This window comes from Zootermopsis nevadensis, unplaced genomic scaffold (genome assembly GCF_977971745.1).
Source record: "Zootermopsis nevadensis isolate Lab colony 2312 unplaced genomic scaffold, Znev_1.0 Znev_ptg000025l, whole genome shotgun sequence".
In the NCBI taxonomy this organism is placed as follows: Eukaryota; Metazoa; Arthropoda; class Insecta; order Blattodea; family Termopsidae; genus Zootermopsis; species Zootermopsis nevadensis.
Genome location: NW_028259157.1, coordinates 11,348,421 through 11,375,891, shown reverse-complemented (window position 1 = coordinate 11,375,891; position 27,471 = coordinate 11,348,421). Strand labels below are relative to the sequence as shown.

General features: G+C 36.0%; 2 protein-coding genes across 3 annotated transcripts; one reads left to right on the top strand and one right to left on the bottom strand.

Annotated features, from left to right (window-relative positions):
- Positions 1 to 1,402: 1,402 nt before the first annotated feature.
- On the bottom strand, positions 1,403 to 22,076 carry lbk (leucine-rich repeats and immunoglobulin-like domains protein lambik). Of its 2 annotated transcripts, none has more exons than XM_022071453.2 (14): positions 21,544 to 22,076; positions 18,494 to 18,562; positions 17,876 to 17,947; positions 17,443 to 17,580; positions 14,476 to 14,619; positions 13,798 to 13,941; positions 13,564 to 13,707; positions 12,909 to 13,052; positions 11,765 to 12,153; positions 10,829 to 11,143; positions 9,091 to 9,372; positions 7,624 to 7,899; positions 7,124 to 7,390; positions 1,403 to 6,146 (listed from the first exon to the last, which is right to left on the bottom strand). In XM_022071453.2, exons 1-14 carry the CDS (start codon positions 21,780 to 21,782, stop codon positions 5,758 to 5,760), a joined length of 3,012 nt encoding a protein of 1,003 aa, XP_021927145.1. In that variant the 5' UTR covers positions 21,783 to 22,076; the 3' UTR covers positions 1,403 to 5,757. The 2 variants fall into 2 exon arrangements, with proteins under 2 accessions (XP_021927145.1, XP_087212136.1); XM_087356010.1 differs by having other exon boundaries at positions 7,058 to 7,390; positions 21,544 to 22,075.
- Positions 22,077 to 23,243: 1,167 nt separating this feature from the next.
- On the top strand, positions 23,244 to 25,188 carry LOC110833430 (uncharacterized). The gene has a single exon (XM_022071470.2). The coding sequence runs from the start codon at positions 23,504 to 23,506 to the stop codon at positions 24,422 to 24,424; it is 921 nt and encodes a 306-aa protein (XP_021927162.1). The 5' UTR covers positions 23,244 to 23,503; the 3' UTR covers positions 24,425 to 25,188.
- Positions 25,189 to 27,471: the final 2,283 nt, after the last annotated feature.

Below are 27,471 nucleotides of genomic sequence, written 5' to 3'. Positions count from 1 at the left end.
CATAGATTATCCGCATTTGTTTTGTTTGGGTTCTGCAACCATTGAAATTTTGTTTGCTTCCTTCGATCTATTAATTTTGAACATTCTTCATCAAACCACGGTTTATTTTGCTTTCTCCTGTAGTATCCTAGTTTCTCTTTTGCTGAAATTTTGATGCAGTTTCTGACATTTTCCCACTCCCTGTTGATGTCCACACTTTCATTATCCTCATTTGTCTCTAAAATTTGAAACCTATTCGAAATTTCAACTTGATATTGTTCCTTTGCCTCTCCCTCACTTAATTTTTTCAAATCAAATCTTTCTGTGTCAAAATTTTGTTTAGTTCGTCTACTTACTGAAAGCCGCTCCCTCACTTTTGCTACCACCAGATAATGATCAGTGTCGCAATCTGCTCCTCTGAATGATCTCACATCAATTACATTTGTCTGCCTTCTCTTATCTACTAAAACATGATCTATTTGATTGTGTGTTCTGCCATCTGGGGAAGTCCAAGTGTATTTATGAACATCACGGTGTGGAAATTTTGTACTTTTTACAATTAAATCTTTTGACGTAGCGAAGGTCACTGCTCTGACGCCATTATCATTACTAAGTGCATGGAGACTCTCGCTGCCTATTGTGGGTTTGAAGACATCCTCCCTCCCAATTTTTGCATTGAAATCTCCTAGCAGAATTTTCATGTGATACTTGCCAAATGTATCAAATACTGATTCCAATTCTTCATAAAAGCTATCCTTGATATCATCGCTTTTGTCTTCAGTTGGGGCATGAACATTAAGGACAATGATGTCGCACCAACGTCCTTCCAAAATTACGTAAGACAACCTGTCACTAACAAATTCTACTCTCTTAACTGCTGCCCTAATTCTGCTATGAACAAAAAAACCCGTCCCTAGCTGATGATTGTCATTCCCCTTTCCATAGAAAAATGTAAAATTGTCCACTGGGATCGTGCCCTCCCCCTCCCATCGCACTTCCTGCACTGCCACTAAGTCTAACTTATAATTCCCTAATTCCCTACACACTGATTTCAGTGCCCCAGCCCTATAGAGGCTCCTAATGTTCCAGGTACCAAATCTCATGTCCTTTTTCAATTGCCGTGGTCGTGCCAAAGAGTCCGTCCTGATCCGAGGCTTGGTTGATTTTTTCGTAACACATATTTTTTTTAAAGGTGAAAGGTTGTTAGCCCTACACCCAACCCCCAACCTGGAGGACCAGGGTATCACTCTTAGTCTAGCGCATCTCCTTAGACCTGTCCGGCTTGGGTGACCCTACCATGAGCCGAAGCTCAGGCCGGCATAGCCCTAAGGGTCATTTGAGCACGCAAGCCTCCTCACCCGGCAGATTGCCTTCGACAAGGTGGTGATACCTTCGAGAAGGGACAAGAATAAACACTGCAATGTTAATTTGGACGCTAGAAACCAGGCGTAATTACAGCCTTTATTACCAGGTCACATTCAATATTACTGTACAAGCACATCATAAAATGAGAAAACTTACTAGCAACTCTACGAATTACCTGGTACAATATCTGCAGCTGCAATTCTTCCACAAATGATCTTTTTATCATCTACGAAGGAAGTCTTCGATTCATTAATATAACACTCAGTGTACGAAAACTAACTTCACACTATTTGTTACGCATTACGTAAAACCTCATGTCGCAACTCTGAAACAAAATAAAATTTCAGGTGGCAATATCATACCAACATAGCCTTCAGTTTGCTACTTATATCGTTTGCGAAGAACACTTCTGATGAAAATTCATGACGATAATGATGATGAAGATTTATGTCTTCTGGGTTGTTGCGCTGTGTAGTCTGGTCGATGTTAACGTTTCAGAGGTCATACTGCCTCCGTCATAAGGGCGATCGTAAACATCCACCAGACTACACAGCGCAACAATCCAGAAGACAGAAATCTTCATACTCACTGCTGTGAAAACCTCAAATCTTACATCATCATATTTTTATTTACTTATGAACAAAACGTGATATCTCAAGCCATATAATAAAAATGACACGTGTGTATAGAATAATGCAAATACTACTAAATACAGATGACCTCCAAGAATGCTTTAAATAATTTAAAATGTGTGCGAACAGTGAGCGAGCACGATAATTACATGTTCAAATAGATTACAAAATAAACTTGAAATACTTTACATACAATATTATAAAATGTATGAGTTTAAAACAACTCTTAGAGAAACTCAGTAACATTTTAGCATTACAATAAATGCAATTAAATCACCAAATTCACAAGCTTACATACAATCCTCATCCAGAACTTAAAAACAAAAAATTTCAGGCTGAGGCACTACATTAGCAAGGCCAATTCATAACAGGTTTATGAGAATATAAGTTACTACCATTTTTCACCATGCACAAGACATTTTGTACATCCTGCAAATGGGTATTTCCTTATCAAACACCTACATATTATACCTGAAATATGAAGTATTCTATTCTTTGTGCGACATGGAACATAGAGGCCACAACGTAGGTAACATTTATTCATTAAAGACCTATTTCAAACATTTTCATATCAAGGAAAGAACAAAGTGGATAAAAGTACAAAACTTTGTTACAAAAATTAATTCCAACCAGAAATCTGCTTGTACCCATAATTAAAAGCTGTGTTAGCAGTATCTGTTGACAAAAACAATTCCCTTCGATACACGTGGGAGACTCAGTCAATGCAACCGATTTTTTTCCGAGACAGTTGAAACTTTGCAGTAGACACACTTTTCCTATTTCAAGCAAAAATCATATAATCATACAAAACAAAGGCAAGTATTGCACTGCTTGGCAAAAGATAATTTAATATATAAATAATAATTCTGTTTAAGTGATATGGCTGGATTACACAAAGACAACTCAGAAAACAGCAGCTGGAGTCACGTGAACAAACCCCCGATGGTGCAGAAGACAGTCAACAGACTCACCAGTAAGATGGCCTTTGTCTTGGGACAGTTGACAGCACTGTGTAAACAAAGTGAGTGGATGAAGGAGTAATTCAAGGGACACCGCACACAATTTTATTACTTGACAAATGATGATTTCATTTTATTTGGTGTTTGTAGGTCTGATTCTTTTTTATAAACATCTGCAGCTTTTCCTCAGCCAACATCAACACATTTAAATAAAGACTTCAGGTCTGAAGCAATCTCCTATAACAGAATTTCTACTGCATCAAGGTCTGAACAACTTTTACCACAGCATTATTTCAATGGTTTTTAATATATCCAATAAAATGATAATGTAATATTAGTAATACAATGTGAAACCAAAAATTTTATTATAGGAGCCATTTTAACACTGTCTGCATCATAAGGACAACTACCTATTTCAAGCACCGACTCACGTGTCCTGGTGTATTTACACACATAGTTGTCTTAAGAAGGTACAAAATAAAGCGACTGAACTGTGAGTCAGCCAGTACAGGCAAAAACTGGTGGACTAAACCATACCCAGAAACCTGCTGAAAAAGAACGCAGTGTATGGGGCCCTTCAGACGAAGGCAGAGACTTTTTCTTTTCCACTATGTCCAAATGAGCCCCAGGACCCACTCAGCCTTCTATCCCACGGGTATTAGACACTCTTTTGTTGGGAGTAAAGTGGACAAGGCTATGAAGTTAATCACCATCATCTTATGTCAAGGTTAAGGAAGCACAGTACTATACCTCCCTCCTCTCTCCCATATCTTCAGCGGCACAGTACTTAATTAATCACAAGAGACAACTCCGTCTCTACTGTCCTTTTCCATTAGCATCCAGTTTGTACTACATTATATGAGTCGAGTTTCTAAGTCTATATACACACAGAATTTTCAAGAACTCTACAAAAGCTGTCAGACAATGATGGACATAAGCAGGTTTGAAGAGATTAAAGCAGTCACACCACCAAGCACAACACAATTAGCACAATACAGTTCTCGCATTCTGTACAACCCATGTATTTTTCCACACAATGCAACAAATAACCTTGTCCTGCTACCTCATAATATTTGCTTCAGTAGTTTCTCTTACACTCTTAATTGAAACACAAATGAATTAAGTTCTTTTTCATTTCGTCTGTAAATGAAAGTTAAGGATACTTTTACTTCACTCTTTGCGCACACATGCGCAAAAAAAAACACAAATTCACATTTCCACACATAAAAAGTGGAGCTAAGACACTCTAGAGAATGACTTATTAACACAGTCAACCTAATTTTGCGCTGGCATCAAGTTCACACAATAAGTTACTCTGTCAATTGTGTTTTGCAACTGAGCACATATTAACGAGTGAACCCAGACTTAGCATATCAATCAATTTAATTTCCTAACATGAAAACTTTTTACCAAAGATCGGACATCAATTGGCATAAATACAGCTAACGCATTAATGGCTTTCCAATCAGTCAATACAGACTTCTTCATTTTTAGAAACAGCTTCAAGAATGTATGCTTCATTATTTCTTACGTCAACTGAACAGACCGTGTCCATCGCACACACACTACGAGTAAGGTTTCTTAAACTGAAATTTATAAAAGCTGTCTGCATACACTGTGTAACGGCATATAAGCCCTCAGCATCTGGCATAAAATGGTTGTATGTTTTCACTTTGGTTTTTCATAGATATAATGATTTTGTGTAAAAGATGCTCCATTAAAAAATTACTACTCTTCCATTTCTAGTAACTTACACATTTTCACCACCTCAATCCAGATTACTGCTAATGTGGTTAAAACCTATGTATAGAAATATGACTCATTTGGTTACTTCCACATCCCACAAAAGCAACTGCCGATCATGATAGTATAAAACATTGAACTGCGTAGTTACCACACTGACAAAAAATACAAGATTTAATACGTTAATGTCAACAGACACAAAAGACAACAGTTGAAATTTCGACAGGAATTAATACTGAAGACTGAGTTTAAAATGAAAAATGAAGTTACAGCTGCTTAAATGATGCCAAACAATATGACATAATAACTCAACATCTGCTCACCATGAAGATCAGTTTGTACAATTTCCAAAATTAATCTAATATTTAATCAATAAACAATTCAATCCTAAAAAGAATCAGTCGTAAATATTACATACACTATCAAAATAAACTTCAAAGTGCACTCTTAACACAGAAATGTGTCACCTTTAAAGAAATGCTGTCAATAAGGCATAAGAAGCAGTATTTTCTTCATCTGAGTGTGTAATGAAACGAAAGGTACCTACATATTATTATGTACAAATATCAAGAAGAAACGTCTACTCAGAAATAAATACTGAAATAAATACTCAAGATATAATGCGTAAATTAGTTACGTGCAAAGTGAAGAAAGAAGAGTCAACTATTACAGTATCATTAGGTACAGTATAAATTAACATATTTCTTGTTTTCTAAAGAATTAACAATTTTAAAATATGTTTATTCTTGCAAATAAAAGGAATTTGTTCCTTTGATGAACAATAACATTTGTATGAAATTAAAGCCTCTTAAAAATACCACAAAATTAGCAACCTCCATTTGTTTACAAATGGTGGTCATCAGTGTTAGGTACATCAGGAAATAATATGTTTATCAACATATTTTCATCTATATCGTAAACAGTTTAAATAAAAAGTTTCATAACTATGAAATAATAATAATAATTTGTTTTTAAACTATGTACTAAAATCCTGAACCATATGTTCTCAGACCTGCATTTAATGGAGTAAAATCTGGTAATCATGTGTTCCTTCTCTTTCCATGATTAATATCCATGAATCAACGCACGGCCGTGATACTGATGCAAGGAACAAGCTCCTCATCCACATCTTCTTCAACCACCACAACGCCATCCTTGTGGTCTTCCATCTGACTAGTAGCACTGGCACCAAGATCAGGTCCCTTAAATGCCTCCGCATGCAGGTTCTTGGGCAGGCTATAGTAGGAGTTGGGCTGGGGAGGCTGCTCCGTGCCACGCGGATCTGACCAACGCTTCAGACGCGAGTGTGGGCAGCTGCCACTAAGGTCCACATAACACCGGTCGTGATTGGTTCGACGCGGGTGAAAATTATTCCGCAGGACTGGAGGTGTAGCTACCGTGTCCAGACCATTAGACATCTCTCCAAGGAGCACATGATTTGTACCATCCACACTGTGACTACTACCTCCTGAAACCACAAGTAATCATGTCACAAGCAAAGCAGTCAGAAAATTCCCACAGTTTCAGGCAAGTGCAAAAACTGATTAAGAAATTTAGAATGATGTTTTATTAATTTATTGTCCATTAAATGTAATAACACGATGATACGTACAAAGCTTAGAACATTAATATCCTTCCTGAAATCGATCTTCCCAGCATGAAGATCAGTTTTTGCTGTTCCTATTTGTGGGTTAAAAGTATGATAAATTCTGGCAGCTATTATTTAATTTAAAACAGCTGTGTCACAAAAGTGGGTTAGATTCCAAGGCACACATAACAAGAGTTTACTAAAATGTAATAAGAATAAGAACAACCACCACAGGTCAGGCTGTATAAAGGCCTGACAATGGGAGACGATGGGTTTAAAAACTGCAAAGTTACAAAAAACATAATATTCCAGGCTGTGACGTGGTATGGCAGTGACAGTGCGATTAAGGAGGCAAAGCCATGGATGCAAGAGATGCTACGAGCAATAAAAGAAGAGTTTCTGCACCTTGTCAATGAACAGTGCAAAAATTAAAACTGTAAAATAACACAAAACTATGTCTGTATCTATATTTTAAAAACAGGATGAAAGGCTATTAAAGGAGAGTAGATACGTTACATGTATAACCAAGCAGTGGTGATACAAACAATTCATATTTGAATTTCTTTCTGGCACATATCCATACAGACCAAGATCTTCAAGGTATTCCTCGGACTCTACTTGCATATTGTAAATGCTATGATAGCAACACAAAATTGGCGCTAACTTCTTATTTTACATAAACATATTCATGTTTTCCACTACGTAACACTACATAATCTGTGTACTTGGTACATGACTACATTAAATAAATACCAAATGTTTACCAAAGTTCTGCAACAGGCACTGCCTACCTGCAAGGTTAAGAACAAGGCCATTAATCAACAGATTGTCACTGCTCTGTTTTCCTGCTGAATCACCTGTTCCACTGTCCTTGCTGCCAGTCGAATGCTCCGAGTTGGTGTCGAGATAAAGATGCGGGGCCGAATCCTTGTCATCAGGTGCGGCCGTCGCAGACAGTAATGTGCTAGGGTATGGACACTCATCTTTTCGCACTTCCACAATGCCCATACGTTTGCGAGTCTGATAAATGATTACCACCCATACAATAGAAGTGCCAACTGCACAGCACACCACTGCGATGATGATTATTCCTGTCATGTCACTCTCATTCATGCCGGGGCTTGCTGCAATCAGATGTAGTAATTTTATTTACTGATTTACAAAAACACATTGTAAGCCTACTACTAAGAAATTCACCTCTTGTCATTACAAATCATTCTAGTAATACCAGTGGAAAACTGGGTAATTAAAGTCATCCATCCTTTCACTTTGTTACAAAATTATGCTGTTTCATTAGAGCAAAATTATTTTCATTTCTTTTCATTTAAATTTAAGCAACAAACTTAATGTCTCTCACCTGGAATGACAGAAAGCTGCGAGAAGCCCTGTTCTTTACCCAGCGTGTTAGACATCTCACATTCGTAAGACCCAGCATCAGACAAATCTGTGTCTACAATGACTAGAAGCTGATCATCAGCAGTGAAGAAATGCCTTTCCGTGACAATAAGATCTCTGCCATCTTTCCTCCATGTCAGTCTGGGTTTCGGAGATCCTGACGCCATACATTCTAACACAATGGGTTCCCCAGCAATTATCTCCTTATTTTCCATTGGTTTCACAAAAGATGGTGGTTCTGGAAATAACAACCTCTGTTACAAAAACACGTACATTTCATTGTTGACAGCAACACAAATTGTTGGACAGCAATGCAGTGAAACAACCGTCCACTTACATCCATTTGACATACATTATTATCATTACAACTTTGAATTTGAGCTGTAAACTCTGGCACAAGTTAAAATATCAATGCATTACAGTGCTATGCAATATTTTATTGGTCCACTTAACACAAATAAATAATTCTTGATTTTATTCAAGAATGTATTCTGCTGAGCAAAACTATGCATTGTTCTGACTATAAATTAATCAGTCTATACAGCATTCCTTTCATCAGCTGTCAATGGTAAACAATCTACTGGTTCAAATTATTAAGTATTCTACATTTTCAATGTTTAATACATCAGAGCCCCCCCATATGCGACACAGACTTCAGTTTCTTCACATGAGTCTTGCCTCTGTATCTGGTCTAGACCAGAAAGATATATGGGCGAGATTTCAGGGTCTCAAGGCAGTGAATATGAAAATGGTTGTCTTCTTGGTTGCTGCTCCATGAAATCTAATAGAAGTTCAACAACATTTGAGATGTACTCATTGTCCTGATGATGGAGGCAGCTAGCACCTCTGAAACATTGCTACAAGACTACATAGTACAATAACCCGGAAGACAACCATCTTCAGGTATCTTATTTTTCTTCCTCGGCTCTACAACCCAGTTGTGGGTCTTCGCCGCATCCTTTTCGGAGGTTTCCTAGTCTTTGAAGTGTGCATTTGTGAGTAGTGAGTGACCAGCCAACTGACTGCACAATTTCTACTCAATCCTTATCTGACTGCTAGAGTCATCTAGTAGTGAATCAGAAGGGACTTGGGTGAGAAATGGCTGCTGAATTTTGCTTACAAAACATATCGTTCATACTCATAAGGTTATTTTACATGCCGTAAATCTACAACATGGGACCTCCAAAGGAAGTTGTGCTGCCGATTTTTGCCACCCTTAAAAATCCATCGACCAGGGCCAGGTTTGAATCTGCGAACCTTGGGTCCAGTGGGGAGCACGCTAACCACTAGTCCACCGAGGGCGACCATCTTCAAGTATACAGGATTTAAATCTCCTGTGTCCACACAGAAGAACACAATTTAAATGCTGGCAGCCACCCATAACACCACAATCCATTAAATAAAAAGTGGTTGACATGTACTGACTAACCTTCAACTGTTAAAGAAGCATTAGCAGTGATCACTCCAGCCTGGTTTTGAGCTGTACAGCTGTAAGTACCCATATCCACCGTCTTCACATTCAATATGAAAAACACATCGTCTGTTGGCATCACATGCATGCGTCGCTCCCTTGCAGCTGGGAAGTCATTACCACCATCTTTCTGCCACGCTATCTCTGGAGGAGGCTGCCCCCTTGCTGCACACTCCAGACGAGCCGTGTTCTTTGTTTTCACTGTTATGTTTCCTGGGGTCTTCACAAATGTAGGGAATACTGAAGCACAAACAATTTGTTTTAAAACACCAATACTTCTCAACCACATTACTGAATATTCAGTCTCAACAGCATTAGTGGAGCAAATGAAGACACACAGCAAGAAATTAAATAAAATAATTATGCAGTTTATGAGATTTCAGATCGTCACAGTGGTCAATATCAGTCTTCTGGGATGTAATTTCATGTAGACTTTTTCTTTTTGAAGGCGTACAGTGCCTCTATATTTAGCCCTGAAGATGCAGAAAGCATGTTCCTCCAAAACATTGGTATCTACCTACAAGTCCACACTGCATTATAACCCAAAAGACCAATAATGTGAGATTTCAGGTTCTCATGGTGATGGGTACGAATATGGCTGTCTACTGGGAAGTTGCACTGTGTAATCTCGTAGAGACTGGCCAAAACACGGAGGTGCTTCCTGCCTTCGTCATCATTGCCCTGATAACAAAAGTAGGAAACAACCGAAAGACATCAGAAAATTTCTATCAAATTACATGGCATAAAATCCCAGAAGACACATACCTTCAATGTCAACACATTTCTTATGAACAGATTTGCCACCCAAAAGATGGTAAAGTGACCCTGGAGTTTAACAAAGCATCACACCATGACATGTGATCTTGACAACAGATGAAAGTGAACCATCAAGATGTGCAATTATTAGCTGTTTTTAACAGCAGCAACATGCAGCACAGTTCAGTGTATGAAAAAATGTGACACTTACTTAAAATAACAAACAAAATTAATCATTTTTGTAGTTTAAATGCATCATGTTTGTGCTTAATTCAGTAATATATTTTTATTTATTTCCGTCCTACATAGTCTTCACTCGACCACAGACGCAAACACACCACAAATCACAACTCTGACTACAGAACGACTGATCTAAAAAATACAAAACAAGACGAACAACAAAAAGAAACAAACTACAAAAATGAAAACTACAAAACAAACAAATCAATGATAGTTGCATTAATAAATATACGTTAGTTTTAAAGACGAAAATAGCCTGAAGATGATGCAGTTGCATTGAAACATGTTGTGAAATAAAATAATGAGCGCTAAAATTGTAACATCGTAATAGCGATGATAAGCGCCAAATTTTAAAGTTTTAGCTTTAATAACACCAATTTTAACAACTAAGTTTGTGTACTGACGGAAATAAATAAAAATATATTACAAAATTAATCATGCTAATTATAAGCATCCAATGTATAATGTGATTACAAATAGTCAATTAGAATCAATTGCACACTATATAATTACAAAGGTAAAGAAAAAATGTTATGTACATAAACATAAATTACAGGTAGTAATTTTGTATATTAAATAATTACAATTTAAAATCACACTTATGACATGATTGCTTTTCCCTCCTACCATACTAAAAATCACTTCAGTTCCTGGTTGATAAAGCAACAAATGATAAACAAATGAATTCAGTTATACATACTTAGAACAGAGATCTTGGCCTTTAACGAATATGTTGTTCCGTAGTTGTTGGAAGCCACACACTGGTATTTGCCTGTGTCACTGTCTGAAATGTTTGCTAGGTACACAAATGAATCATGCTCTGTGCCCTTCCCATTGGGACTGCGGGCAAAGTTAGTGATGTTGCCGCCTTGAAAGTCGAGATTATCTTTCTTCCACAGTATAGTCATTTTAACCTGAGATGATGACACTGCTTTACAGTGCAATGTAACATTTCCCCCTTTCAATGCGACCTGCGTCATAGGGTCTTCAGTGATGCGGGGGTTTGGAAAATCATCTAAAAAAGTTAAAAAGTGTATTTGCACATGGAGTATATACAAAAAGACATGCTCTACGTGCAAAACCAATCCTGCAGTTAAGACTACCATTTTGATCTACTACTCTAAAAATCAAAAAAAATATGTATCTAACAAATTAAAAAATATTTCTGTTGCACCAGTCACAAATTTTCAGATTTAAACTTTTAACAAATTAAATTTATAAGATCAAAGCTAAGAGAAGTGAGGTAGATACATATATAAAAACTGAACCTTAAATGTGGGAATATTTGGCATTAGTAAACCTCAGACTGGTACTCAACTGTCTCAATTCTGCCTCAACCACAGAAATGGCAGTAAAATTCCTGGTATTGCTGACAACAGCAACTCCTTTCACAAGAAATACAACTCAAAATAAGAAAATGAAAAAGTCTTATCTGCTGAAAAGTCATCAGCTACCACTTTTAAGACTCAGGATCTTGTTTCTCAAATGGATTGCTCACTTTGCTAAAACCTTCCTTTTTAAAATCTACTCTGATGAACCCTAAAAGCATCTTATGAGGGTTTCATTATGGGAACTACTGAAATGAGAAATCAGACAGTTTAAGAAGAAATAAATGAGAATATCCCGCTGTAGTTACCGCAAGTAAATTTTCCAGGATGCACCTGCGTGACAAACTTCCCTTGCAGCCACTCAGGATAAGCACAGATAGCAATAATGGGCGTTTGAAAAACAGCCTTTTCAAGCCAAGCAGGAAACCACTTAAGTCTGCAATCGCATAACAGACTCGTTGTGTTTATAAGAAGCTCCTTCAGTTCTGACATACTGGAAAAGGCATTCTCTTGCACCGAAGTAATGTTATTGTTGCTCAAGTCGAGTTTCTTCACTTTATCCAGTCCCATAAATGCTTTCTTTGTGATAGACTTGATGTGGTTTGAAGCTAAACCAAACCTGAGCAAGCGGTTTAAACCGACAAACGCACCGTTCATATCCTCAATTGTTGTCGATATCCTATTTGAATTCAATTCCCTGAAACGGATAATTTATTTTGTCACCTCATTTACTTTTAAATGCTTTCTACACAGAGAAGCTTTCATTACATTAGTATTTTTAAAGTCATAAGTTACAGATAATTAGGTTTCGTAAGAAACATATATATATAAAAGCACAACACACTATGAGACATCACGTATGTGAATGACTGTCAGGACATCCAGCTGCAGGAAATGTGCAACAGGACAAGACTTGGAGAAAGGATTCAAAACAACAAAGACAGAAAAGATTCCGTTACTGAATCTACTTAACGTCAGTTACTTATATCTAACAAATACCATCACTTCAGAGGACAGAAATTCACACAGCTCTACACATAAAGGGCCTGTTATTGTCATCTGATTTGGACCAAAAGTGAATACATACATAATCTTCAGTAAATCTTACACTTAAACACAGATTGATTTATTTATTTTATTACAACAAACATTAATTAAACAAATTTCCAGCAAGAACTACCCAACATGTGACATGCATAAGTCACATTAAAAAAATATATAAATTGATATTTTCTCAGATTAAAAAACCCTACATTCTTATCAGTTGCCTGTGATGGAGAAATCATTATCAGTTCCACTAATAACAGAGAATTGAATTGAATTATAATGGCAGTGTGTGCAGTAAGAACCACACTACTTCCAAAGTCAAAAGGCTTCTTCTTTCAGAGCTATGTACAGTTCAAAGAACATTTGTGAAAGGGAGGGAACATCAATCTACAACACAGTACTCACAGAACTTCAAGCGCAGGAGTGCTGTTAAATGCACCTTCAGCTATATACGTGATACTGTTCTTATTCAGATGTAATTTTTGTAACTTGGACAGATGTTCAAATGTTTCTTTCTCAATTGCCTCCAGGTTGTTGTCTGATAAGTCCCTAAAACAATAAATGCAACTATAAAATACAGGTTAAAACAAATTTTGACTCCATGGAGTAGGATATTTCCCACACACCAGTGAACCTTCAATTCCTTCAATCTTCATGACATGAACCATTTTGTGTCCTCTTCTTCACTTCCTTTCTTTTCTTTTACAACTCAGAATAACATTAGGAAACTTCAGGTTAGAAACCAAATATTGCATTATTATTTAGTACTTGAGAATGTGTCTTTGCTATTGTCATCCCTTTATCAACTTCCAAAATACGAGACAATTAAAACACGAAACAAACTGTACAGAATGTACTGCAGCTCCTTCATGGAGACCGCATTCTACACATAAAATTCTGCAAAATAATGGAAAAATACACTTGTCAAATAAGGGTCAATGCATTAATAAACAAGAGACCATAGAAATTCACATTTGACTTTCAGTCGATCTGTTTTCAATGTACATGCAAACTGTGTGTGTCCTGAATACATAAATAATTTTGTGAGTTAACCACTTACAATTCCATCAGTTGCTGACAAAACTCCCATCCATCTTCCTCAATACTTGATATATGGTTACTACCAAGAGTAAGTCGATGCAGTGAGCTTAGGCCATACAACCAACCTTTGGTAATGCTTGTAATGTTGTTGAAGTCCAACTGTCTGCAACGATACAATCAAATCAGTCCAAGGATTCTAGAATTATCATAAATAATACAATGTTTAGCTTCATCTCCTAACAGGTATACTTACAAAGTACTCATATTCTTCAGTCCCCAAAATGCACCATCCAGCAGGGTTCGGATCGAATTGTGCCGTAATTTAAGGACACTGAGACCCTCTAAGCCAAGAAATGACAATCCTTCGATTTCAGTAAAATGATTCCTATTTAGCTCCCTGAAAAGATTACATATCAATATGACCAAACAGTGTACTATTTAACTTCCAGGCATCTTCATTTGCTACATGGCAACAAATTCCTCTGCTGATCAATCCCAACTTCTTCAATACTACCTAGTTGTATAAATAAAACTGCGCATCATTATTTCAATACACGTGAACTTGGATAAGCTATATGCAAAGACAAAACAGGTAAAGGCACATACAAATGGCAAGTGTCAGACAGAAAATTGCTTTTGCCTTCATAATAAAACAAGACGCTCAAGAACGCCGCAAGTCAACTTATTTTGTAAATACTGGCAAAGAACGAATTTATGGAAATAACTCATGAGATAATGTATGATTCAGGCAACAGGGGTAAAACAATGCATAAATATTTAAAAAAATACAGACTATATTTTATCCCTTTCCAGTTGTAACACTGTCACAATTTTCTGCGGGAAGGACACACAAGAAATTATAGTATACAATAACAATCTACTATGCAATGAGTTTAAAATATCTGTAAGTAACAAAAAAGTCAAAACTTACAAAATCCTCAAATGCTTAAGATCCTTGAAGACTTCTTTAATAAACTTTGTGAGGTGATTGCGATTCAGTCTCAACTCTAAAAGCAGTGGTAGATTATCTAAACTGCCCTTCTCAACAGTTGAAATTCGGTTATTGTTTAGATTTCTATAACAAGATAAGTAACAGGTTCATTACACATGTGCACTGTACATAGCAGATTACAAATATACCGTACTCAAGGGTACTTCACAAACAGGGAAATGACACTATCTAATAGTGTGAATGCCTGGATATTAAATAATCAAGACTCTCAACATGTACTTTAAACTGTAGTATCGGGTTGAAGGCTCACAATTGCTTCCAAGCTTCTGAGTACAAGTACAACAAATTTAAAAATAATGTGTATTTTTCAGTCAATTTACAAATCTGCAAGGAAAATAACACTAGAGAAATGCTGGTAGGATGGGAAAAAAACATAAAGGTACATACTTCCTCCGCAAAATACCACTAACCATAGGAAATTCAAAAATTCTGAGAATGACATTATGTGATGAATTACACTCTAAATACACTTTTATAGACATAACAAAAATGAGTTACAGCTTTAAATATAAATATGCAATACTTCTTCTTAAAACAATAGATTTACATTCAATATTTTGCATTCTGTTCCTGTTTTTTTCTATTTGATGGACTTGACGATAATGAACCTACAATTATAAAACTGAAAAGCCGAACTAAATTATCTAACCACGTGTCAAACCAAACATGGTACCGGCTAAACAACTGAGGATCAATTCTTGAGCAGTTTTTTTTCTTCACAGCCATATTCAGAATTTGTCTATGACCAACCCAGTTTCCAGACCAACAAGTAACAGAGGTTCCCTCCCTGGAGGAGAGCAATTTCAATGTGAAGAATCTGATTACGCACCTCCAACTAGTGTCATGGTTAAAAACATGTACAGATTTGAAAATGGCTGTATTCTGGGTTGTATATCCCAGAAGACAGCCATTTCTGTACTCACTGTCGCGAGAATCTCAAATACTAAAGGTTTACCTTACTTTACATTTATTCCTTCATAACATTGAGCTTACACAGGGGGAAATGAATCTTCACCCTTTATCATAATTCAGACTATCAGCATTTACTGCAGTTTTTGATTACTTATCAAAACTGAAATGAAGCGGTATATTTTCATGTCCTATTAAAAATATCAATAGTGTTTACAAATCCTTATCTCAATCACAGACACAAAAAAAGATTAATCTTTCAAGATAAATGTATTTATAAATACACAAAGATAGGAGAAACTACACAAAATAACAGTTTCTTACAAAACATACAGAAAAAATTAGCAAACTTAAATCTTCAACATTCTTGTGCACCTGAGGTATTTCAAAAGCCACAACTAATACAATTAACAGGCATTGTGTGCATGGCTGCCAAACTGATCTCAAAATGTGTTCATCAGGGTATTCCAGTACAGATATACAACACACTGTATTTATATATTCATTACCTGACAACACTCAGACTATATGTCACATAATAAGATGATTAATAAAGAAGTGGAAAGGATGTGAAGTAAGTTACAACTAGCATTTGCCTAGAGGAACTGAGAAAAACCTCTCTTAGGATAACTAGTCTTAGGACTGAGATATGAACCCATGAACTACTGAGTACAAAGCAGGAGCACTGACCACCCTCCTACAACATTCAGTAACATACAATAAGAAGTAACAAAATGGTGACAATTAACTCATTGCTCTGGATCCTTTCCTAATAGTTCCTCGGTGTTCAAGGAACATTTCCTACAGAATATCAAAGTTCATCGCCATCACCACAAAAATGCAATCCAAGACTGTATTCTGAGCCAGTTAAATCCTGTTCACAATCTTGCAGATCCACTTTTACATCATCAAAATTACACCTCTCTCTCTTGTATGACCTCTTTCCACAAGATTTCCTCACATAAACTTTAAATGCATTTCTCTTTTCAAATATACATTGCATGATCAATTTACAATAATTTAACCATTGGTAAACTTCTATCAGATTACACAGCACTACAACCCCGAAGACAGCCATCTTCAGACTCACTGTCGTGAAAACCTCAAATCCTTCTTTGGTTTATTTGTTTTGTATAGTTTCTTTAATGAAGCTGTCAGTAACACAGACCATACAGTATGAATGAGAGTATGATTAATAAATCCATTGAAAAGGATGTGGAAGGAATCAGCTATGGCCTAATTGAAAGTACTATCCCAACATGAAGGAAATGAGGAAAAACACAGAAAACCTCAGCTAAGATAGCCAATCTCTGGGCCAATATTTGAACATGAGATGTCCAGAACATGTAACAGGAGTGCTAGCCACTCAACTAACATTCAACTGGAGGTTCGGATAGTTGATGCATTTCCAGAATTTGACACCTGTTTGATGTGGTCTGCTTTTACAAACGTGTTTAAAAAAGAAGGCAACAAAAACTTCTATGTGAAGAACTTCATTCTTACATGACACATCAGAAGATTTTGGAACACATCACTTTTCTACCCAGTCACCACACATGTTCAAGCGTTTATCCGACTGTTGACCCCAAGGCATCTGTCACGGTATAGAAGAAATCAATTTCAAGCACCAATGGTCAGGAAACAACAGCATACTTCACAACACCATCAATTTCAGATTACTGGCCAGGTGTCTTAAAGGATGGAATTCACTTGGTGTGTGGTCAGGACTGTGTGGCAAATGGTCCAGAACTTCCCATTCGTGACATACTGTTACCTTACTTTTTCAAACACCATTCCGTATATTGGGAGGGAACTCCCCAGAATCCACACAACAGGAAAATTCAACCGACAACTGCCCCAAAAGAAACACCGTACAATGCTCTAACTTTTAATAATACGGATCCACAACACAAAGAAATAATGCAAAAAACTGAGTATATTCTGCAATTTCAGCTACAAGACTGACATGCAACTTACAAATTCTGAATGCTGGATTTAACAGGGAAGCTTGCAACACTGATGTCCACAAGACGATTGCTGTTCAGGTCTAGAGATTTCAGACTGGTAACATTTCTTAAAGCAGAGCAATCAATGTGCTGAATCTCATTGTGTGACCTAAAACAAATTTGCCTTGTTAACATAAATTATGACTTCTGGGTTGTGATGCCTTGTATGTGATTACAAGCATTCTAGATAAATGTATCACCTTCATCTTTACATACATATTTGTCTTCATGGTACATGCAGTATTTTCATACAAAACTTTGATACCCCACTACAAGACATCACAACTCAGGAGACCATAATCAACACTTTCAAGAGTGTGAAAACCTTAAATCTGATATTAACTAGCTAATGCTGAACAATAAAGAATTTCACATCAAGCAGTTTAAGATATATTTGCACTTACAAAGTCAGGGATGCTAGATTTGGCAAATCATTTAGGACAGGAATCTCTGTGAGGACATTCTTATGCAGCTTTCTGAAAGAAAAAACAGAAACTTAAATACTAGCTTATCAACGCCCAACACTATAAGGCCCACTTATAATTTCTCATTCATTTTGTCAGTTCTTAATAATGTCTATAATTAGCACAATCACTGTGCAATTTCATAGTAGGGCTTTTCTAGAAGTGCATTAGTTCTTCGCAGTACAGGATGGGGAACACAGACTAAACTTAAGACTAAAATCATAAATCCACTATTACAGATTGAAAATTGACCAACAATCAATTATTTTCTATGCTGTAAATCAGATTATCATGTCACTACATGAACTGGGAAAACTCACCCAGTAAGAATGAAACACATACATCAGAGAAGTCCTTGAATAAAGGTCTTCAAATATTAACTTTTTGAATGATTCGTTTACTTACATGCCTATATAATTTTTGTACATATAAAGTGTAAATAGTCACATTTACTTAGCATGAATTTTAAGCTACTGGTAGAAACATACCCATTATACCAATTTTGTTCCATACACATTGATAATTTGCACAATCACATACACAAGTTGGAATACTCACAATCCAGCAAGCAATCGTAAATTCCTCATCTCAATTACTGCATCTCTTAGCTGATTTGAGCTCAAATCCCTGGTGGGGGAAAAGAAATGTGAATAAATACTGACAATAATAAACAATCACAGTTCATGTAGAAGGAACAGTCAACTTCTTAAGATGACTTCCAAACTTGAACAACCTGTTAGCTCAAAAATAATAAATAATGAAACTGCACTAAATAAAATTAACAGCATTATCTCCCAAGTTCACGTGGCTGCCATATTGGTACTACTGATGGGTGGTACTTAAACAGAATGAAAATCGAATACATCCCTCCAAGTGGTAGACTGTTCATACAGATTTTTATAAAAATCAGTATGTTAGTTTCTATAATGTTAATTTCTGTAACTAAATCATTATGATGGGCAGACACATAGAACTGATTCATATCATTCCAGAACTCAGATTCTTTGGAGACTTAAAAGTGTTAGTTTTAATTCAATCATCATAAATGTGCAACAAGAGAATTCATTTTTCCTTAAGAATGAACCTCTTATAATACTGTACACTCTGGTTAATTCGGCCATTGGTTAATCGGGGCAGCCATTTATTTGGGACAAATCTTAAAGAACAAACCTTTTTAACTCTTTATGTGGAACTTCACATAATTGGGGAAGCCGCTTAATTGGGCCAAAGTGTTCTAGTCCTGATGTGTCCTAATTAACCAGAATCCACTGTATTGGACTTCATTATGATAATAACCAACACATGTTTCAAAAATGAGCAGGCATAGTATGAAGAAAGTAAAAATGTTATTTGGCACAATTTCACTGCAATGTGCGTTAAGATTCACTAGTTTGTATATTTGGGTCCTGCTGTAGTAGAATTGTGTTATAATGCTGCCATTATTATAAAAATCATTCAAAAGCCCAAATAAAGTAAATAGATCTCAAGATTTTGATATGGTTAATCAGCATATGGAATTCCACACCAGAGCATAATATACTGCACATGCCATGGCAAAACCAGTATCTCTCTCCTCAGGATTATGAAAATACATGTAACTGATTTGAATAGTTTGCACACAAATCTACTGGTTATAAATTTTGCACACAGTTCATGCAAACTGCATCAAACTAGTCTCCATATACCTAACTCTTTCTGGAGGAAATATTAACACTAAAGACGCACAACTGACAGACAAATGTCCTTCCACACAAACATGCAAACATTTGTCAATCTGCAAGTCATACAACCAAACAATGATTTCATGCTCAGGGCATTAGGCACATGAGGCTAAACTACAAAACCAACTAAATCAATAATTCAATCCATGGAGCAAAGTCCTTCTTAATACATTTTATGGAACCCAAAGGTTCATTACTTGGTTCACAAGAACCTGGTACCAAGTCAATATAAAATACCAAATTTACACAGGGGATAAAAATGGTTTCACATAGCGTTTTTCATTTTGCCAGCATAATCACTGCACATTCAATCACATCTTTATGTTTGAACCAGGTAACTAAACGAATATACAGAATAGCATAACAACTATTCTCAACTAAGACCACAGTCATCAAGCAATAAATGTACATCTCAAAATCCCTAAATCCACTTATATGACTAAAATGTTCCTATTTCTTCAAGAAGACTACAATGTCACAAACCTTGAAACATAATAATAATGCCAATAAGATATACATTATATTCGGTAAGGTGATGATTTTCATGGAGATTCAAAATTCCATCAACAATACAGACCTCCAAAAGAATTATCATCATCCAAATACAAAACTGAAAAACACATAAACAGCATACAATATTTCTAAGAACTTGTTCTGTTTACAAGTGCTACTATTGATATAAGTTAACAAGTACAGCCAATCTTTTCAATTCAAAACAAATATTTGGAGAAGCAACATTGCATCAATGTAATATGTCCTTTAGGAAGGACACATGACCACAGATGATAATAAAAAATACAACCACAAACATTTAGCAATATTTAAGGCTGACAATAAGATGTACAGTTCAAATTATAACATTAACTTCCCATGTGATCTCTCAGTTTTGCATAGACTCCTATACTTTTGCAATGGACATGATAATGCATTATGGTGAGTTTTATGCAAGCCCTTTTCTTAAGAGGATTTACTGGGCACAGAACCATACTACAATAATAACTCCTGGTTTCCAAAAGCAAACACAACAATACAGGACAATGAATGTCATCTGTGTATGTGTCTGCTAACTTTCCTTGGCCAATTTTCCATAAATTATGACAGAGGTCATACATTTGCAGACCACCCCTGAAACTTTAACATGGCAACCATGAGCTCAGAGATGACTAAAGGGAGCACACAATTTGATGTAAACTCTTGAAAATGCATGTTAATAAAAAAATAAAACAAAATTTCTTTACAGACACATCATACCACAGAAACAAGACAGTGATACAGTGCATATCATAATGTTTATTTACTCTCTCCCATCAAATGGTGGAACAGCACCACTGCAGAAGAAACAGTTCATTAAATAATTCAAGAAAAAATCAATTACATCCACGTCCCAGCATTCTACCAGATTTCCATACACAATTTTTTTAATCGTCTATGGTCAGCTTGACCGTCGTGACCCCTTTCAGGGTTTTCTTGCAAAAGTACCACGGTGGTTTTGCCTTACCTTCCGTGGACAATCTTTGCCCACCAGACTGGAAGAGGATATTGGGTTGTGTAAGTTAGTAATTGCAAACAGAACCAAAATTCTGAAACGGTTAAGTAATCATATACTAAATTTGTTCTAACTTATGAAATAAGGCTGCAATTCACACAACGTTGGCAGTTATATCATAAAATTAATCAAATCACTGGTGATAAGCAATTCAACCACAGAAACCAACTCATAACCTAAGCAAAATATAAACAAACACATAACCTAAACATCGCAATTAGAATCACTGACAGGTGGTAAAACAAGCCAGCTCGATTCCCGTCAGTCATTAATTAGCATAATACATGTAACAAATTAATAAATGTAATTTTATGTAATGCCGAACTAGCAAATCCACTTACAAAATCTCCATCCAGTCAGGAAGATCCCTGGGCACTTTTGTCAAGCCTTGTTTACTGCAGTCTACGAACGTTCCAAGACACGAACACTCCGCTGGGCAGTCACTGCTTTCTGTCCGTGTTCCAACCATTAAAATCGCCCACATTACAATATGTATAGCTATATACAACGAATAAGGTTTTTTAAGATTTACGTTCTTGTTTATGTTCGATCTAAACGTATACAAAGTGGGGTTTGCCATTTTAACCCACTACTCTGTAACACCAAAAATCACTTCAAGTTTATATCGTCCATTTTCTCAGTAGTACTACATCATAAAATGCGACAGAAACAAGAACTTGCTAAACTTTTATGCGCAACCGAACAGTGCAATGAAATAAGCCAACTTAATCACTTCCTCCATTTCTACCTGCCAACACCAGAACTCCCCAATACTGATTAAACCGAACGATAACAACCACGCATTACCAACATAGATATTAACGACACTAAGCTCAACCAGACTTCTCAAGGTCTCTACAAGAACGCCGCCCCTTGCAGCCTATGTCTATGATTGGTAGCGTACTCAAACGTCACTATAGACCAGCAAACATATCTAAATACGTGGTATTTTAAAAACATAAAGCATAACAGGTCGCACTTTATGCTTTATAACAAACCAACATCTTATGAATTGTATGATTTAATATTAATTAATTTGTTTGCCATTGATGATGACCTCTTGAGTTTGAAAAGCGTTTGACACTGTGTCATTTCAAAGTGTAATCAGTTCTGTTTGTATGCATGATTTTACATATTTAATTACAAAATTACATATGTGACTTGCAAAAGTAAGTTAAGGTATGAAACATTTAAATAAACATCTAACTCCACAGGACTTCTGCCAGAAAACAGTGGACTGAACCAAAGAGAACCCACGCTTTAATTTCTGTCCTCGCATGGAAAGCCCAAACACCCCCCCCCCCCCAAGGCTTTATTTTTGCACTAATTGGTGACATAAGTAGGTGGATGTCGTAGAACAATATTGAACATGGTAGTGCAGAACACATCACGTTTGCATGCATTATTCGCTTTGGGAATAACATGAACGCATATAAAACTAATCGTGTCTGTCCAAATTATCAATTCGAGAACCACGGATCATTTTCATTTGTAATTTATTTAACGATGCTTTTAGCAGCTCATATTATACTAACAACAGCATCAAATGATAGAATGATGAATGAAAAATTACTTTAAAGGAAATATAGGGGAGCAGTTGTGGGATAATTTAAGATATTATTTCAACATTTTCCTGGCTGAAAAGGGGAAAACCTCAGTCAGAATAGATTATAACCTCATAATTCGAAAAAAAAGCAGCACGTTAATCAATCGGCTGCTATTTTTAGTATCCTGCTTCAGAAGCGTAGTGAGTCAAGAAATCGGAAGGTTCATAACGTATGTATGTAAAACAGCGCTATTAAATACACCAACAATCAATCAATAAACAACAAATATTATATTGAGTTGTGAATAAGCAATCCTAAAATTATTCCCAATCGTGTAGACGATAACCACTGCAAAAGGTTCAATACATTTAAATATTAGTATTGAACGTGGTCTAAGATAGATGACATACGGTATGTACAACCAGTATTTGTGACCAATATATAGAAACGAAAAGCACTGTAACACCTTGTTTGTAGTTATGCTTACCTAAGCGTACTTTGCTTTATTCTCACTGATATATTGTCTACATTTAACAGTATAGATAATATAAGATGATTCAGTCCGTATAATATGGAATTAATTTGCCCTTATGTATCATGAACGACTAGGAAGTTTCGTTTTGATACGGTTGGCATCAATTGTGTGTTCAAAACTAGTTTACGGATCCAACTTATACAAGACTTATGATATACGGTTTATAACAAAATTTTTGCGCGAGAACAAAGGGGTTTGTGTTTTACTGGAGAAGGGAGCATGGAGGAAGAACAATTCAAGAGGCGTCCTAATGAGCTATCACTATCCCGTGTTAAGACAATAATGAAAAGCTCACCGGATGCTGAAAATGTGTCTCAGGAATCTGTGTTCCTTGTAACAAAGGCAACAGAATTGTTTATTAAATACATGGTTCACGAAGCTTACAAAGGAAGTAGAAATGCCAAAACCCTAGAGTACAAGCATGTATCAGAGTTGGTGCAGACCCGAGAGGAGCTAGCGTTTCTGAGGGAAATCGTTCCCCGGAAATGCACACTTAGTGATATAGAAGAGAGTCTAAGGCGAAGAGGACTAGATATGAAACGCCCTGGCATTTCGTCTTCATCATCTGATTTGTCACTGTATTCTGACGAGGAGCTGATACTGCCTTCATCAGAGCCCAGAAACAGCAAAGCAGATTCTTCCTCCCTGTTGAAGGGAACAAAAACAGCATCTAGTCCTGAACTTTCATGTGTAAAGCCTGGGTCTCTGTTACGGACTAAACCATCGATATTGAAGTCATCACTAGTAACAGAGGAGTTGATATCAAAAGAGTCAGAGACTTCATCAGGTATGGACATGTCATATTCAAGTACATCAGCATCACCAACAAACTCTGCACATGCACGCCCTGGTACGCCTTCCACAATTACGTTGTCATCGTCATCAAGGGAAATGAGTGTGGAAGGTTCTCCATCCCCATCATTAAGTTTCCTGGATCCTGGACCATCTTCTGTCGCAGTTCCAACTTCACCAATGAGTCTGGTGTCTGTCTCATCAGGTTCACGGACACCATCCCCATCACCTTCTTATTCATCACTGTCCCCCGATCTTCGTTCTGCAGTTATTGCAGAAGGCAAGATCGATATGGGCATTGAAAGTGCATCATCAGATTCATCAATATATGAAGTGGACCAAGAGTAGTTTTAAGGCTTGTTGAATTTATTTGCAGGAACATAACAGTTTAAACAACTGCATACAATCATCTTGGGAGCTACCTTACAAATATGAAGCAGGGATTGCTCCAAAATTCTGCTTGTTTGTTTTTTACAAGCATTTGCTATGAACTTGAGTGAATTTTTTTTTGGAATACAGTATTATCTGTTTTAATGTACATTTTAAGTGTATTTGTATCAAGATGAAATTTTTTTATTCTTTTGTATAAAGTAAATTAGGTAATGTCCCTCTTAATGAAGCACCATGCCTTGGAGGTAAATAGGGAGTAGAGGTATAACTGCATAAATTATTAACCTTGGCACTACATGGAGGTGAAGTATTTCCTGAACAAAATGTTAAAAGTAGAGTTACACATCATTTTTACTATGCAGTCTGTTTTAAACCTAAAATGTGACTGGGACAGTTGTTTTACCAATGAACGTTTGCTGATAAAAGCTGCAGTACACTTGTCTCAGAAAAGGATTTTGGACGTTTGATGAGTATAATTTCAATTTAAATTGAATACAAATGCCAATTTTATGTACCTGGTGTCTTAGGATACATCTGTGTAATCGATGTAACCAGTCTATATAATTTTTTGTTGAAAAACCATTTGCTCCTGAATCTTCAATGTAAAATGATGCAAAATAATGATAGATATGATGCTATAACAGATCTGACAATGATATAAGTGTATTATATAAAATGTAATATTTTTATATAGTTTTGTAATAAAAATCATTAAGTGCCAAGGCAGTGTTATGACAATCCAACTTCATATAATACTGAATTTCACATTAACTACACCACTTAAATTGAGGTTAGGAGACCATGGTTCATGGTGTATTTTCCATGTTCTTTTGTTGTCCAGTATTGTTAGTCATTTGGAAATTCAGTTTCAGTTTGTTTAACAACACTGTGTGTTACCTCAGACTACATAGCATCAATCAGAAATTAAAACTGGCATGTGGGACAAGACATGCTGTAAACATTGTTTTAATAGAATCTATATTGCAATTAAACTGTAACTACATAATTTTGGAGCTGCAAATACATTAGGGCTCTATCCCTTGGTGGGGGGATACTAAAAATGGTGTTTAAATCAACAGTTTTTTAAAATTAAATTTCCATATAAATAGGACACAGATTCTGATCACCTTAGATTGTTTGAAAGGTCTTGAAATGTACATTTCATTGGTGGTTTAATATTTCACATACTATCATTTATTAGGAGTAAGATTGCATAAAACTAGCCTATTCAGAAAATGAAGATGGCATCTTCTGGGATGTTGTACAGTGTAGTCTGGTAGATACTGAATGACATTTCAGGAGTAAGTCCCATGAGGCAAAAGAGATTTTTCAATTACAGCAATCAGTATAGGAAAACAACCATCTCAACAGTAACTGCTAATATAAGAAGTCCCCACTCTCAGAAATAGTGATATTCTGGAGAGGGTTCAGTCACTATTTTCCACAAGCACAATGTTGTAACTGGAATTGATGCTGAATGACCTAAAAAGACAAAAAAAAAAATTGAAATCAGAAATTTTGTTGCCTGAAACAGAATGTACAAACAGAAGCAGATTATTATATATGCTATTGGAATAAAAAAAAATAAAAAAAACACACATCAGACTGCAAGGTGAACTAACTTCTGTTCTTCCCCTGATTTGACTAACTGACACTATGTTTTGGTTAGAGTTCAGTTCTGTTTGGAAATTTTGCAAAGAAAAATGTTGCAATATGATAAGCCAAGTGAAGAGGATATGCACTTCATTATGGAAGTTCATGGGTGAAATTTTGTAATGTGAATCTTCCTTCATAAGCAAATACAGGCTGTATAAGGCCAAGGAAGGTACAGTGTACCAATCTGGAACCAGCAGGATCAATAACATAAGATCATGCCTTTTTTTTTTTACAAGATTTTAAAAATGGGAAGTAAGTACTGAGAGACAGATCTCAATAGTACAGTTTATATAATTTGTGACAATAGTCAGAATCAAACCTGAGACCTTATGAATAAAAATAAACTTAGCAAGACAAGCAGTCATCTGAAGATTAAAGTACAGCCAACTCACAAAATGTTCTTTTTATCAAACATACCTCAGACAATGGACAATATCCAAAAGTAGTCATATATTGAATCAACCACTGTTAACAATATGATTCAGAGGGAGTTTCTCAGTAATTATATAAATTAGCTTTTTCTGGCAATTAGAATATTTGACAACACATTCTTCAATTTGAAGTTTTGTTTGTTCTCTTAATGGTTGAGTGTGTGGAAATTCACATTTATGACATTAAAAATAAAGCCTTTTACATTTCTTCCATTTCAATCAATACAATTTATCAAAAATATATACCAAAGGCTATTACGTTATTCTACAGAAAATAAACAGAATTGCTTATATCTTGCTTTAAGAGTTTATTACCATTTGTAGTACAAACATTTGATCGACTGACAAAATTGAACCGGACAGTGTTTTCATTCCAGTCACTACAATGGTGTCTCTGACCTTGTGGTAGGAATAGTGGGGGACCCTTCATGTAATATTGCAACTCACACATGCATTGCTGAACTTATGTAAGCAAACCACTTAAAATTCAATCAAATGTTACATTATTTTTTGAGAACTATGGAAACCTGAATTAATGTTTAGTCTGTGAAAGAAAATACCTTCTGTCTCAAGCTGAATGCAATCATTTGTACACATGCCCACCTGTTCAAAAACATCCCAGGCTATATCTAGTTTCTATTTGGCAGTGAGGAAACCTTCTCAGCTTTTATACAACAGTCAGATGATGCCACATGTTAGGAAACAAGGATATTTGGTACTACATGAGTACATAATGTGCTCATATCAGTAAATACATCTTTTATCTGTAAGTAATATAAAGAATTTTGGATTTCTGATAGACATGAAAATTTCAGTTCATTGTGTGTGTGTGTGGTATGCCCAAGAGCCTCCCCGCTCAAACTAGTGTACTGTCTGAGGACATAACATCCCCTTTATAATGGGAAATGCATCCTGGAA